The 16808-nt window shown below is 36.0% G+C and overlaps 1 protein-coding gene across 1 annotated transcript; it reads right to left on the minus strand.

Annotated features, from left to right (window-relative positions):
- Nucleotides 1–692: 692 nt before the first annotated feature.
- Nucleotides 693–4133, minus strand: LOC117633208 (probable pyridoxal 5'-phosphate synthase subunit PDX2). The gene is made up of 7 exons (XM_034366921.1): nt 3952–4133; nt 3695–3822; nt 3119–3206; nt 2908–2981; nt 1879–2070; nt 1179–1276; nt 693–1100 (listed from the first exon to the last, which is right to left on the minus strand). The coding sequence occupies exons 1-7, from the start codon at nt 4004–4006 to the stop codon at nt 977–979; spliced, it is 759 nt and encodes a 252-aa protein (XP_034222812.1). The 5' UTR covers nt 4007–4133; the 3' UTR covers nt 693–976.
- Between the last annotated feature and the right edge of the window lie 12675 nt (nt 4134–16808).

Here is a 16808-nt window from a genome sequence, read left to right on the forward strand (position 1 = left end):
CAACTTGTGTATCAAAAATAGAAAATGGCGAGTGAAGCCATTTAATCTCAGGGCTTGTTATGCACAAGTGAGCATGTATGGATGGACCTTTGGAACTTGGAAGTCATGGACACAAACCTAATCGGCTTGTGCATTTGCGTCACCAGGCAATATTTTGTTGTTGTGAAGTTATTCTAAACTCAAACACGACTTCTCAACTTATCTTGTCTAGAAATATAAACTCAAATTCATTCGCAAATTTGACATCATGTGTCATGTCATGTTGTATGATGTTATGTTTTACCCTTTGTTAGATAAGATACTAAGTTCAAATCTCATTGACGTATCACACACAGTGTTAAACATGTTTCGCAATTGATGCGTATTTTTTTGTCAACACAGTTGAGGGTAAGATTGGCCCGTATCCCAAGTGCTGGGTTTCAATTGCACTCTTCTTATCCTTGTGATGTAGAACAAGTAATGAGAACTTAGACATTAGAAAGGATTTTAGAAGAGGAGGAATTGGGGATCACGATAAAAAGAAGATCAGAAGAAGCAAACTAAGGATTGGAAACAGAATTATTAAGTTAGAAGAGCATATGCCCTGACTGGCCTGGTTGCAGGGCGTGGCCCAATGCACCCCTTGTTCCTATCTCTCTTCACGCGATGTGTCAAGTGTCGTGCTGGTACGTTCTACACATCTATCCAAAGCATTGATTTCATTTCGACTTCATTGAAACTGTCTATTCAACTTTATAATTTATATACACTGTCTGAAACGCAGAACTGGTTATCTGCCTTAAAACTAAACCAATTACCAGAAAGAATACTTGTTGACGATCAAAAACCTTTAACAGATGTCATACATGAACATCAGTAAAGGAAAAAACCGACTGGTAAAAGTAAATAATTTCAAAAATGCAGGAAACACGCCTTATCTCAGTTATCTCACTGGCACTATTGAAATATAGGGAGGTCAATCTTTATCTCACTGGCACTATTGAAATATAGGGAGGTCAATCTTTGGTTGTTGGTCAAGATTCAGATCTGCTCCAACAGCAACAATGCTACTGGAGGCCTCTTCTCCAGTTTCAGTTGCCATCTTCAAGAAGTAACTATGCCTGCGCAAACAAATATTTAGAACCTCGTGTCTAATTTAGAAGAAATTAGATCCACTCCAACAGAATATACGTAATTACCATCGAGTGTCTGCTGTCAGTTCAGGATGGAAGGCAGTCGCCAACAGATTCCTTTGTCTAACTGCTACAATCACTTTCTTCTCAGACCCAGTATTCTCCTGAAATATACAAAGCTAATAAGAAAAAAGCAACAAAAGAAGGTGAAACATAACTAATATATTCCAGTGGTACATCACCGTCACCACTGGTAAATCATAGTCGATGAATGGTGCTATAGTTTTTCATAGCAATAAACTGCATATTGCCAGGTAACTAATTGCAGATGAGCATTGCTAAAATAGTCCCATCCTCATGAACACATCAAAGTATCAGTCTGATTGTATTCAACAGCTTTTAATCATAGGCATAAATTTAAGACCAGACCAGAAATTGACTGGTTCTCATATATCAAATTGTACTTTTGACCATCATTTGCTTCACTATCATAAACGTCCAAACTAATTACCTTTTTAACGAATTACGTTCTAATATTATCTACCCTATCCACAAAAATAGAATTGCCAAATCTACTGAGCAAAGCTGGTTGAATTTACCATCTCTTACATAATTCGATGATTTATGGTTTGCAAGGAAATATGGTCTTTGAAGAAGCAAATAAAGCTGCCGATCTAAAAGAAACCAACAAGTCCTTGACTACAGACAGATTATATAGCATTATAGCCAGTAAAAATTTATACAGACAGAAGAAAGAACCACAAACCTCTTGTGCTTCAACAGCAGAATTTGAATCCAACGCCTCATTAGACGGGACAAGATAATCAGCCAGCACTTTAACTTCTGGCCCTACGTCAAGGATAGCAGGAGCACGGATGAAAACTCCACGAAATACTTCAGGACCACCTTCCTTAGCGGCAAGCTCTGGTATTGCAAGTTCTGCCTCAAAGCTTCGAATCTGTAATTTATTTTAGAAAAACAAAATTAATAACAGACAGACAACTCAAGAACCCCAACATCAAATAAACTGACATATTACAATTTACAACAGATAGTTCCCTAATAATCCACAGTTCCTAACAGCCCTTTTTTTCTTTTCTATTCCTTTCTTTAACATTAAAACCTGAGTTATAATCATGTAGGGTCAAATTCGTATTCCATTAGCTCCATGATCTTCTTCCTGATAATTAACCCTCTGAAGTACAAATTACAGCTTACACAAATTTATAAAGTTTTTATGCTTTTTTTTTTTTCCTTTCTTTTTTAAATGTTTCTGTGCTAGTAAGCTAGTAAAACAACAAGCACTTCACTTGTTAGATTTAAAAAAGTGATGTTTTTCTTTACACAAGACATAGTGATGTGATTTATGAAATTAGTTTATTTCAGACAGTTTATATTGCATCATAATCTAATAAAGCTTTCAATTAACAGGTCCAATGGAATTCGCTAAATATAGTGTGGAAAACTTTCAAGATAACACGAATGTGACATTAGAAATCTAGAATAACAACATCCACCATTCCAATAAACTAAGTATAGAAATAAATAGTAGACAGATGACACTTCAGGTAACAGAAATGAACTGCAAACACAATCAAACCATTCAAACTTCATACTACGTGCCCTGTACAGCTCTTCTTTTATGAACATTCCAAATTCAAGAACTTTAGGACTATTTACCATGTTAAATACGGACATACTTACCAATGCAACGGGTGTCTCATTTTTTTCTGCTTATGGCTTATCTATTTTGATAAGCCTGTTTAAGTTGAGAATACAGAAGTCAGCGCATTACCTGACTGCCAAAGAAGTTCCTGTGGACAGTGCAATCTAGGCCTCCAATAAGTTCCTGTCCTCCTATTTTCTGTCCTGAAAACACATGCCACTCAACTCAATACTCAAAAAAAAAAATATTGCTGCTTTAATTCTATTGATGAAGAAAAATTAAAAATGAAATACCAATAACTTAAGGATTCATAAAAGAAAAAGATAGAAAGAAAATGAACCTGTAGCTTTGTTTGCTAAGAAGATAAGCCCTGCACAGGTTCCCCAAACAGGCTTCCCCATTTTGACAAACTCACGCAAAGCAGGAAACTGTCAATAAACTAAATACGTCACAATCAAATATGACACTGAAGAAAATGTCAGAATTCCTAAATTTGGCAAGTCAAAATACATTAGAGAATATAAACAAGTAGAGCATATGCAAAAAATTAGCAAAATTCCTTTTTTTCAGAAATAGAAAATAAAAATTGGTGGGTACATTTAGCCAAGTTCATTGCTTGTTAATCAAATTCAAAAAAGGCTATAGTATATTTCTTTGTTTTCCTTTCGCTTGCACAAAGAAGCAAGCCAAAATAGTTCAAACATGGTTTATAGTAAAGACCACCTTTTCTCTAATCCACATTTAACCGAATCTCCCAACAAAAATATACAAATTACACCACTCAAAAACAAAACTATACCATTTTTTACTGAAGTTCTATAGAAGTCATTTTCATATTAAACCAACAAGAAACAAAGCAAAAAAGCACTAATAAATCAACAAAAGCGCAGAGAGATAGAGGGAGATAGAGAGAGACCAGATTGTGGTACTCAGCGAGCTTAGCCATGGTGGTGCTCTCTCCTCCAGGGATAATAAGGGAAGCCACGGTTTCAAGCTGCTCTGGTTTCCTTATCTCCACGCCTTTCACCCCAAGCCTTCTCAGCGCTACAACAGACAACCACAGACACAAAATTCCAGTTAACATTTGGAACAATATAGAAATACATATCCCACAAGAGAGAGAGAGAGAGAGAGAGAGAGAGAGAGAGAGAGAGAGAGAGGAAAAGGGGTTGCCTGCTATGTGTTCGTTGAAAGACCCCTGTAAAGCAAGCACGCCGACGAAGGCCATGGTGTGCTCAAAGCCTCACAGACTACTTGGGGCCAACGATAGAACAGAGCGCTTAGTCTTGGAGACGGAAGAGGGAGAGAGAGGAGTCGTCAAGCGATTGAACACACTCGTTTCCTCATAGGCTCCACTTTTTGCCATTTTTATTATTATATAAAGGAATATAAAATTGTGAATCAGGATGACCTCATTGGGATTCTACGGATCCAAAATTCCAAACATTAAAACAAAACAAAAAACACAAATTTGTTGTTAGGAGGTTTTTAGGTGGTGTAGACTGCTAGTCAACTCAATTTTCGTTACCACTGGTCCTAACGGAATTATAACACACATTTTGTAAATTCAATGACCAGAATGTGCTGTTGTTGGCACTTGATCTAGAGGATATGAGTAGTGCAAATGTTTTTTTTAATTGTTTTTTGTAATGGTTGGATGTTGTGTTACTCTTTTTTCTTGATCGAATTTTTTTCATCGGAGTTTTTACGGTAAGGTTTTAACGAGACACTTTGCTTTTTGCATCCTATTTTCTCTACTATTTGTAAGCAGATTTTTAGTTTGAATGAAATTGCAATTCTTTAATAATAATAAAATGACCAAAATGTGACTCGAGTACAAGTTATGTGACTATTGTTCCTAAAAACTTAAAGGCCTAAAGGTTCGAATGTCCCTTAGGTCTCCATCCTTTCTATCGAAGGGTATTTTGGCTCAATCTACCTCTTAAATCGACTTTTTGTGTTGCACTTTACACTTTATTATTGAGTCTTTTAAATTTTCTATTCAAAGTTTGGACGTGGTATTTGTGGGTCCTATTTAACAGACTTGACAATTGTAAGGGCTTTTTCGTTCCGGCAGCTACAGATGGGCCTAGACTGCCGTAAAGAGCAAATGGGTGAAATTGCCCCTTGTGTCTGAGTTCGAGAATCAGACCCCAAGAATACTTCAAAAGGTTCGTGGAGCCTTAGGAAACATCTTGGCTTCCTTCACCAACAAAACCAACAATTGCTTACAGATAAATATTATGGCTTGGCATGAGAAGCTTGTGGCACAGAAGCTGAGTATTCATGAGTTTAGCATGAGAGAGAAAAGGCTTGGGTTTCCTATGAGAAACAGAGGCTCGAAGTAAGAGGGAAAAGGGTTTTAAGAGGATTTGTTGAAGGAAGAGAGGAAAGAATGAAGGAAGAGGAATGAGTGGCTTAAGCAAGTTTTCGACAGCTTAACGAAAGTTTCAAGCTCTTGAGTGGCTTGACAGAAGAGAAAAAGGGAAGCAATGGAAGAACATGGCTTGAAATTGAAGGGTTCCAGAGGTGAGAGGTGATGCTTGCTCTCTCTGGATGTGTTTATGGGAAAGATAGGAAGAAGATGGAAGCACAGGTGGCTTTAGCAGATTTCTAGCAGCTTGATGAAAGCTTCGTTAGGCTCCTGGGTGGCTTGACATAAGAGAAAAAAGGAAGCCATGGAAGAACATGGCTTGAAATCGAAGGGTTCCAGATGTGAGAGGTGATGCTTGCTCTCTCTGGATGTGTTTATGGTAAAGAGCGGAAGAAGATGAAAGAACAGAGCATCCAATTGAAAGGTGGAAGGTGCATTCTTTTATAGGTGCTGGAACACTCAATTTTATCAAGCCACTCTCTCCCATTTTCCTTCACTTTCTTCCATTCCATCTTATTTACTGAACTTTCCCAGCCTGAGCATGCAGGCACAAAGCTTTTTGGTGTTCCAAGACCTTCACCCAGCTGGACTTCTCCATGTGGGTGAGGCGCCACTCACTTTTCCTTCTTGTTTTCTCACCAAAACTTGCAGAGGAAAGAATGGGTAAGAGTGCTGCTCAAAAGGTGATTTACTTCCAGCAACCTGTGCATATGGGTTTGCCTTGGTTTTGACAAGGTGCTAGAAGCAACTTGTGTTCACGTGGGTTTGCCTTCGTTTTGACAAGGTGCTGGATATTTTGACTGATGTGGGATATTTCCAAGTGTTGTGGGCTATGGCTATTGGATATTTTCTAAGATGTTTGGGCCTTTTCTTGTGGTGATGGGCAATTATGTTATCTCTCTCATGCTTACCCATATGTTTGGGCTCAAGGAATATGCTTGAGTTTTGGTGCTCCCAAGCAGCCCAAAACTTCAACTTCTTGGACCATCAATGGGCCTTATGAATACTCGTAACCATTCATAACACGACCCGGTCAACAAGCCCCAGGCATTCGTGTGGCGTGAGCCCACTTAAGTTTGTAGCGTAGCGTGCTACTTATTTGCTTGGCGTGACACGTGTGCAAACGCATATAACTAACTCTTGCATGCCCAAGTCGGGTTTCTTCCCAAGTTAGGTGTCGTAGTGGGCTAGAAATATATTTAGGTCCGGCCTTAGATTTTTTAGGCCTCAACAACAATATGAAATAAAATGGAACACCAAAGGTTGATTTATTCGATGAACTGAGTCAAAATGACTTTCGACTGCAAAATTATTTTTCAAAGGACAATAAAGTAATTAAGACCCAAAAAAAAAATTAACAAAAAGAAAAGAAGCAACAACTACAACCATGAACACAACCAATAAATGTGCAATCCATCATGGTGACACCTTGTTAATACACAAATACGAAAAGTAGATTTAAGAGGTAAATTGAGTCAAAATATAACAACATGAGAGATAAATGTTATGTCACGTAGGATTTAATATTTCGGTTGGAGTGAGGCTTTTTTATTTTTCTAGATGCTAAAAGTGTCACGTTGGGTTTAACATGATTTTTGTATGTTCCGAGCTAGTGTACCATCCATGGGACATGTGGAAATTTTTTTATTTTTATGTTCTACGTGTATTGGAGAATATTTTCACATGTCTCATGTGTATTGGATGTTTGTACACCAACCAACTGATGTACTCGAAACATACAAAAATTACTCCACCCTTCGCTTCAAATGAGAGATATTATTGTGAGTACCATCCATAACATATGCATTTATAACACTATTATACTTTTTTATCTTTTATCATTCCCTTAGTAATTTGCAAATGAACCTTTCAGCAGCTTTTATACATTACTGACATGTTTATTAATCCGTAATTGGATTAGGAGGAATTGAATTGAAGATGAATTGAATTGATGAGGAGTTGGATTGATGAGAATTAGATTCCGAATTCCTATTAAAGTTGTTTACTAACCCATATGAATTAAGGGGCGTTAGATTCTAGATTTCTATTGAAGTTGTTTACTAAATTATATGGAATTGGGGTAGGAGTGAACTAATTACTAAAATATTTTCATTGTTATGTTAAAGTAGATTGACAAATTTTAAAATTTTAAAATTGTGTGAGGATATAATGGGTAAAAAAGATGAACTATTAATGGGTTAGTTCTCCATGAATTAGAATACCACCTCTCATCCAAAAATCAAATTCCTTCCTAATTTTTTGTAGACCCCACTTACTTTTTAATTCCTTGACGTGAAGTAAACGCAGGAATCCTCCATATGTGGAATTCAATTCCTAATTAGTAAACACATCATACATCCATCTAAATTCACTAACGGATGAGATCTATTAGGACTCAAGATTCCACATTAGAAAAATATCATAGGCTCGTTTGGTACATCGAACTGTACTGACTAATTTCTAACGAATAGTATTAATTTATTCCATACAGTATTGACTATTTATCCATAATATTATAAGGCGTTTGGTGCTATTCCGAATAAATCGTCTGATTAAGTTATACTGTGTTTGGTGCTTTGTCAAATAACATCGAATCAGACTATTATTAAAAAAAATTCTTTAATAATTTTAATAAAAATTGAAATTTGACACGATTTTTTTTTTTTCGCAGTATTCATATGGCTCAGTCTTTGGCACATCTCCTTGAATAACCTGTGGACATAGAAAACAAATCCTTTATCTGTATTCGATGAAAATCATCAACAACACATCGCATCACACATAACATATCATACAACAAAATTTGAGAATTCCTTCATGGCATAATAGCTCATCTTTTTAAATTATCAGATTAATTGAAACACTAATTGCAATTACTCAATAATGGGTTTTCAAAACAAAAAGAAAGCGCTTGGAAATTGAAAATTCTTTGAAAAAAAAAAATTTGAGAAAAAAGCACAAAAAAAGAGGTACATGCTGATAACAAAAGCAAGAAATTGCAAGAATGAAGAAGATGAACTTTCGTAATTTCTAATATTTATCAATCTGAAGTGAACAGTACAGTGTACAATGCTTGAGGACACACAGATCCATCAAAGAAACTAAAAAGATCATAAACTTGTAACACTTATTCAAATTGTTAACGCTATTTAATGAAGTTATCATCTTGCAAGCGAATAGTAAGCATACCAATAAAACCTGGATCTTGAATAAAGAAGATGCCATATAGCAACCACCAAAAAACAAATTCTTTCAATCAACAATGAACAAGAACATTCAGTCTGTAGAAATTGCACAATTGCAGTGGCCTTCGTGCCAGACAAAGAAAGAATTTTGAGCAAATAAGAGAGAAAATATCAATTAGGGATTCGTGCCACATGCTTGAGGTAAGAGAAAGGGGGCTTCATGCCATGAAACAAAGATGGCTTCGTGCCAAGAACAAAGCGTGTTTTCTTTTTAGCGTATAATTAAGTGTGTATTATCTAAATCGGAATGTGTGGATTATATTAGTTAGTCAGGTAAGGAGAGTATTAAAAGCCCAATCCATATAAAATAGTCAGCTGATTAAATAATACAATATGACACCAAACACCTGACATGGACTATTTATTCATATCCAGAGTCTAATACGGTGTACCAAACGAACCCAAAGTGATTCAAGAGCTCCTGAGCACCAGAAGGCTGTTTCGTAGAAGGGGGAGAACTTCTGAAGTCTTTTAGAAGTGTTGTATGTCAATGAAAAGAACATGCCAATAACCAAGTAGCTCATATTAAATCTTTCATCATACTTTCTCAATATGCGCAATATTACCCAACCTCAAGTTTTGAGGGGTGGGAGAATGAGAATAGTGGTTATGAGTAAATTGGTTTAATTGATATGTTTAGAGTATTTTAGAAATAATAGTGGATGGAAATATGATGGTTCCATTTTTTCAGAATTTAATGGGAGTGAAAATAACATCACTCAATATTCAAAAGGATGCGAGGGTTATCAATTATGCATTGGAAAATACCATTTTTGCCAGTTAGGTATTCAATAAATATGAAATTGTGCCAATTTGACCCATGTTATGAAAAGGAAAATATTGTACCACAAGATTCACTTCCTCCTATAATTTGAATATTGAAAAAGCAGCCCTCAGTTTTGACCTACTGCCAACACCATTTTGCCCACAAAAACACCATTTATTTTTCAAATTTGGCACGAACAATTCCATTGCTATCTTCGGCACAAGAAAAATCTGGTACACCAGGGGCCGACAAGCCCCGGCCTCATTCTTCTTAAGCAGACTCAATAAGGAGGGAATGGAAGAAATCAATTTAGGCAAGCCCAGATTCAGGCCATGGTTATAATACATGGGCAACTTATAAGGCCCAACGAGGGCAAAACCCACTCACACTCACATATTTCAAGCCCATATTTCAGCAAAATGGAACTCGTGAGGAACAACAAACACTCACACTCACATCATGTTGCTAATGCACTTCTACTCATTAGCTAGGATCTTATCTTGGACTAAAAGTCAAATAAAGGGCTTGATCTTAGGAAGAATACGTAGCTTCCTTATAAAGTATAACTATCTAATTGACTTAAGGTGATTATGTATCTTCGAGTCACACAATTGATTTCATTAAGTTACTTATTTAGAATGGAGGTGGATGGATGGGAAAACTCAGGAATACATAGGAAAATGAATGTGTATTAGATCGACTACTTCCCCTATATTCAATTTAATTCTTTTTTTTTTTTTTGGTATATTAAATTATTAATTTTAATGTGAAACCTACATAAAAAAATTTTATTTCTTCTATATTTAAAATTAATAAACACTGAAAAATTCATGAATCATAATAATTTCAATCTCACCTATGAAGATGCCAAGTTTTCATGATATTTTATGTTGAATGGGGGCAAACAGTTTGATAAAATGTCTCAAAGAAGACTAAGATATGGCAAAGGGGCAAGACATTACAAATTGGTGGTAACACATCACAAATATATATATAGTTTTTAAAAACAAGTTGTAAAAGTATCTGGCAATGCATCATTTGCTCAGCATGTCTGACGATTTGGCATTGTGCAAATATTGGCAAAAGGATAGCTTATCAATGTGTATTTTGTTCCAATAGACGAGTAGGTGTGGGGGGGAGGGTTTTCTTTTTTTCTTTTATAATTTTGTGGTAGATGGGAATTTGGAAAGGTAGGTAGGTGCAAGTTTGTGAACCTCATCTTGTTCCCTTCATGGCTCATGACTCAAAAGAAAATTCATTCCTCCATATTAGAGCAAAATAATGAATGGATATTTATAACATAGTTAGTAAATTCGCATATTATATATGTATGTATTTTTTAAAAATATTTTTGTTTATGTATATTTCTCATAATACGAAAATTTTGTAACTTTAAAAATAAATGTATAATTTGTCTATTATACATATACATACTCACAACTATATACATTTTTATTCACATATCCTAGTTGTCGTTCTCGTGTATTCTTATGAAAAGACTACATATTAAAAAATAATAATATTGAATATGGCCTAATTGAACATCTGTTAAGAAGAAATCAAGTCCTACGACTCTAAGAGCATTCACAGTGGTAAAGTTTATATAGAGGTGTATGTCAAATATATACATTTAGTTGTCATAATGTCTTATAATGGGGAGATGTATATGGCTGTAAATTTACATCACAGCCGTGAGATGGGAAAAAAGATGCAAATGTACATCTAATGAGTTCCACAAAAAAGCCAAAATAGAAAAGAGAGTAAAGCTGCCTAAAATATGGGGAAGTTATTAAAATGGTGGGCCCATGGCGTGGTTGAGATTTATTAAAATGGGGAAGTTATTAAAATGATGCAAATGTACAAAGTTCTTCTCCAACAATTCTCTAATGTATGAGCAATTATAGAATGATATGGTATCACCACGTCAGCTCGTGATACTTTCATTCAAAATTTGTCACTTGTCTAAGTTTTTACAAGCTAAATTTAACCCTTATTTTTATCTTTAAAATTAGAAAACTTTAAATAAATAAAAATAATAAGCCCAAGGAATCACCTCCCTGAACGACAACGCCCTACCCCAACTGCCTGCCATGGAAATATATCAGAAGATTTTAGACTTCTTGACCTTCGAAATTGTTTGTTCTTGGCCTTGCAAGACTATGAAGGGTTCAACAGATCCCTAGAAACCATAAACCCACCTCCTTCCAAATCCTCAATATATTTCGTTGAACCCTAAATTGAGAGAGGCCTATGTGCAATTATTAGGTCTGCTAGATTCTCAAGCATCCTTTCATGTTTAAGGTTGTATTGATAAATTGAGGTGAAGAAATATGAAATAGGGGAATAAACAAATATGAGCGACGTCCATGGTAGTCAGTAATGGTGGAGGGCGCGAGAAAGGTGGTTGTTAATTAGGGTTGCTCCTTTTTTCAATTCTTTAATTTTTTAACTTGAAAATGTAAAAATAGATTTTTAAATCTAGCTGTATAAATAGTTTTATTTATTTTTATAATAATGTAATACGTGACAAATTTTGAATGGGAATATCACGAGGTGACATGGTGATACCGTACTATTCTATAATTTATCCTAATGTATGGGCAGATTTCATTCAAATTGAAATATGAAACTAACAACTTCACTGATCAATGGTGAAGAATAAATTCATATCAAAGTCGACGGTTCAAATTAATTTTATTTACATCATATTGAATGAAATTATATCTTAGAATTTTTAATTTTTAGGTTGAATTGTTTTTTTTTAAAAATAATTAAACCTAACACACACAAAATTAACATAAAATTTTTTAACACAAAAAACGAATTAATACAAGAAAATCGGTTTACATTTTTGAATTTGCATCTAATTCATTGGAATAAAAATGACATTTGCATCTCCCAGAGGTGTAAAGGAGATATAAAAGTGTTTTTGTACCTCTGAATTTACACTTCCCCCATTACAGATGCTCTAATAATGTTAAGAAGAATAGACGATTTTTTATTTGATTACGAATTTTGGAGAAGGAAAAAAAAAGTGTCTTCATAATAGCGGTTACATATTAACACGTCGAACGAAACTTATGTTATGGACTTGATTGCAAACCGAACCAGAATGCATGAATAAATTTGTCAAAATTGAAATGCTAACCACTTAGACTGTGGCTAATTATTTTTCATTTTACACCTCACTGATAGTTATTTTTGTTTAAAAAAATATGTTATCCAAATCTGTTCAGTTACCTTTTTCGCTGTCCTCATCAATTTGATAGCGAAATTTACCTATCAAGTGGAACAGAAAAGAAATAGTCTTAGATTATTGAGTGGGCCCATTTTGTTACGGTTTATCCTAACCCACAAATTGTCAAAGTAATTGGGCAGGGCAACCCTGGGCCCACTCGAATTAAAATGCCATTGTCAAAGTAATTTGTTTGGTATTACGAACTATTCCAAATAAACTAAACGACTGGTAGTTCTTGAAGTTTTTTGTTTTTTGTTTTTCCGAGGACTTGTCGTATATGAAGCGGCATTAGGGTTAGGTCATGATTCTATATTATTAAGGTTTAGCATTGGACTTGATGTATCTAAACTAATTGATTTGGGTTCATCAATGATTTCATTATTCCAAGAAACTTTTATATATGTAGTGTTCTCCTTATGCTCCTTTTCTAATTTTGTACATCTTATTATATAGAGATTTCTCACTCCACTATTTTCGTACCATTTAAATTAAGATTTACAGGTGGCGTACATAATAATGTAAATTAGGAATAGTCAACAAGCAACGTGTTAAGTGTCTTTTCAAAGATTAACAAAGTGCCATGAATGATTTAGTTGAGAGTTAACTAACTGTTGCGTTGGCATTTATGTAAGTTGCACATATGCAAGTGTATGTATGTGAAAAATGTAACTTTATGTGTGATGAATGCAACGTGCATCCTTCAGATACTTGTGAGTGTGTGACTTGCAAATAAAGAGTGAACGATATTAATGGCGGCTAGTGTAATAACCTAAAACAAAATATCTAAAAAGAAATAAAATATCTAAAAAGTAGGATTAATATCTTCTAGCAAAAAGACAAGTTTGCCCTCGCATATTTTAATAGGGGAAAAATTGACTTTTTGATCGGAAAGAATTTGGAAATTTCGTTTGCGCCATTGCATAGAGCACGGCGAGACGAGTCCGTAGACACGGAGTAGACCAGAATCAGAGTTGTAACGAAGAAAATACTATCAAAATACCGCGAATGGCAAAATGATAATTTGGTCAAAAAGTCAGATTTTGATCCCTTCCTCCCTTCTCTCTCCTCATTTCTCTCTCCTCTCTCTCTCTCCTCCCGATCAGCCCGCGCCAGCCGACCTCCGCTTGCTTTTCACAACTCCACAGCCACCACACTTGGAGCCGATCTCCGCCGTTGGTACCAAACGAACCACCACTCGACCGCCGTCATTTCTTGACTAGCCGCCGCCCTTGCCCTGGCCGGACCTTGCCGGAAAACGCCATTTTTGCCGGATTTCCAGTTTAAACTTCCAGCTCGTTTTTCTCCTTCAATTATTCACCAAATCGATCAAGTAAGGTATGGTTTCTCAGCTATTTTTCGTGTTCTAGCTGATGGATGTATGGGTTTCGATCGATTTTAGCTCTAAGACGTTCGATTTTCCACTTGAAATTTGGCCGAAACTTCGGCTGCCGTGATCTACTGTTTCTGGTCACTTTTTGGGGTATATCCAAGAATAAAAGTGACTCCAAATGAGGTGTTTTACCTAGGATAGGAGTTTGGAGTCTTGATTTCAAGATTTTCCGGCAGCCAAAAATCGCTTTGGACACCCGAATCTGCCCGCGCGTGAGGCAGATCGTGGGCGAGGGTGGTGAAGTGTTTCTGTGCAGTTTTGTAATCCTCGTGTTGTCACGAGCGCGTAGGATTTCGCGGATCTCGATTCGGAGTTCATTTGAGCCCCGAACGGATTTTCCATATCGGGCGATCCTTGGGTGCAGTGTCGTGAAATCGTCGGATCGCACTGAATTTTGGATATGTCGGTCTACATGATTTCAGGATCGTGTAGGATTCGACGGATTGTGAATCGGAGTCCCGGATACTCCGAAATCGCGAACCCTGGGGCTAGGGTTTGAATTTAAAGCGATAATGCGATTTTGGCCAATCCGACCATCAGTTTCGGACCAAATTCGCTGAACATGGTTCTTTCTTTGTAAGGAACCTTCAGAGAAGCCCAGATTGGCCATCGAAGACCGTGGACCCACGGGGTCCCGGATCGGCCGATCTGGCAGCTTATCACTTAGTGAGGCTTCGGGTCTCTTAAGACCGTTCTAACTATCTAAAAAACTAATGTGGGCATAAGAGTAACTTTAAAACGAGCGCACGTATTTCTATGAGCCGGGGCAGGGTGTTTAATTTAAATTCTTTGTATTCAGCAATTTATTAATTTATTAATTTATTATTCATGGATAATCAGGCACCAGAGGTCCAGTCGACCTACAGGAGGGACCTTCGAAGGGTCCAGCTAGCTCGGACCAACTGTGAGTGGACTTTCTTTCATAAAGGATTTTATATAAACAAGTTATATAAATGATTATATAAATGAGTTTACGTAAATAATTTTATATTGATTTTATATAAATAAGTTTTTATAAATAAGTTTATATAAGAAAATTTCATTATTTGATCTTGAATAAGTATTCTTGCATGTCTTAGAGCATGTTTTATACTGTTAAATATTGTGAGTTATATATATATTTGAGGTTATATTAGCAGCAGACCTTGAGCTTTATATAACGAAATAGCAGTAGCATTGAGACTACAGTTAAATTATCAGATTTCAGAGAGTTATCAGATTTTCTAATTAGACCACCATGTACCCATTTATTTTTGGTGATTACCCAAAGTTGGACCGATGTCTACGGACATCCGGTCCGATTTCAGTTACGTCAGTGCACTTGACTTTGCCTCACGAGTTACGGGGACGCTCGGACCGTAAGTGTCAGGATTTGCGGCTCGGCAGACTTGGTGTCCCGAGACCTGTCAGGATTGCAGATCAGGCTGACTACGGTCCCCTATATCTTGCCAGAGCGGCTCGAGTCGACTTGGTGTCATCGAGACCTGTCGGCGGATCAGGCTGATCATAGTCCCCTGATTTCGCCAGTTTGTGCTCGGATAGACTGCGTGACGCCCAAGACCTGCCAGGGGAATTGACGAATTTTCAAGGGTACACTTAGGTGGCAGTTTTAAAGTAATTTGAGCACTTTTATGCAACTATTGTTTTCAATCATCTTATATCAGTTTTCTCAATATACGTGCATGTTTTATCTCTTTATATAATTGTTCAGCTTTACGAATCTATATACATACTGACAGTGAGGACTGTACATACTGATATATATATATATATATATGTCTTTAGAGGAATACTTTATATTAAACACAGGTAAACTTTAGCTTTAATTATCAAGTTATTTTTACTATGGGGGTTATTAGGATTGTAAACTGTTTTCAAGAATCTTATGTTTGGTCCACTCACATTTTCAACCTGTTTTTCGCCCCCAGGCCGTAGAAGTGCGCAGGATCCACCACCGGGCCATTCATAGCTTCCGCGTCACCAAGTAAGGTAGAGTTTTGCAGAAAAATTCTTGAAACCTTGTGAACTTTTAGAAAAGGCTCTGATATCCAATATTAGTGGGAAACCCTGAACTGGTGTTTGGATGTATTCTGGCTGTTGGGCGAATTAATTTGCTTATTTAACATGTGGAAAATTTTTGGGTTGGCCAAAATACAGGGGAGACTCTGCCGGATTTTCGGCAGAAGTCTAAGGGAAAGTATAAAAAGAATTTGAAACGAGAAGGGTAAAAAGATCTTTTGTGCCCGACATTCGCCAGGTGTTGGACACGCACAAAACTTGGCTCGAATTCCAAAGCGGAAATTTGGTCGGATCCTGTCAGCTAGGATTAATCTCAATCCTTAAATCCTAGTCGTTTGATTAATCTAATGAATACACCTATCATTAAAAATATATATTAAATTAACTCATTATATATATGTCATATGTTCCATCTACTATCGAGTCTGGATTTACGAAACTGCCTCGACAACCTTAGGTGCCAGTTGGTCCATAAAAATTGAAAGTGTCGGTCAATTTTCTTGCACAATCAGCCTTGTGATGGTATTTTTTTCAATCTAAATGCCATCACTTGAAAATTAGCAAAATATGCTTACCTCTCATATTTTATTTAATTTTTAATAACTTTCTTTTATGGGAGCACGAAAATATGCTTACCTCTCATATTTTATTTAATTTTTAATAACTTTCTTTTATGGGAGCATTATTCGTGCTCCCCTAATGCATTGTCTCATACCATCAATTTGGGTAGTAAGTTAATGGATGGAGCACTAATAATTATTCCCTTTATAAAAAGGGAGATTCACTATTATACTCAATATGGGGGCCCAAATTATAAAAATACCTTATATAAAATGGACTTTAGAAATACACCCAAAGCCCATTTACAATATAACAAAAAAGCTTTTAACTTCTTATAAATTACAAAACTGCCATCAATTTCTTAAAACAAGCTCAACCCCAAAATCTCATAAAAATACCCAAAACACTCAATAGGGCATCAAAGTAATTTAATAATC

Source organism: Prunus dulcis, chromosome 6, assembly GCF_902201215.1.
Source record: "Prunus dulcis chromosome 6, ALMONDv2, whole genome shotgun sequence".
Classification (NCBI taxonomy): domain Eukaryota; kingdom Viridiplantae; phylum Streptophyta; class Magnoliopsida; order Rosales; family Rosaceae; genus Prunus; species Prunus dulcis.

Bases quoted from the DNA above. Each gene is read 5' to 3' on its own strand.
- LOC117633208 (XM_034366921.1), bottom strand. From the start codon at position 4,006: ATGGCCTTCGTCGGCGTGCTTGCTTTACAGGGGTCTTTCAACGAACAC. The intron at 3,823-3,951 runs GCAACCCCTTTT...TGTCTGTTGTAG, and splicing joins TTTCAACGAACACATAGCAG to CGCTGAGAAGGCTTGGGGTG. The intron at 2,071-2,907 runs GTAATGCGCTGA...AATAAATTACAG, and splicing joins GGAACTTCTTTGGCAGTCAG to ATTCGAAGCTTTGAGGCAGA.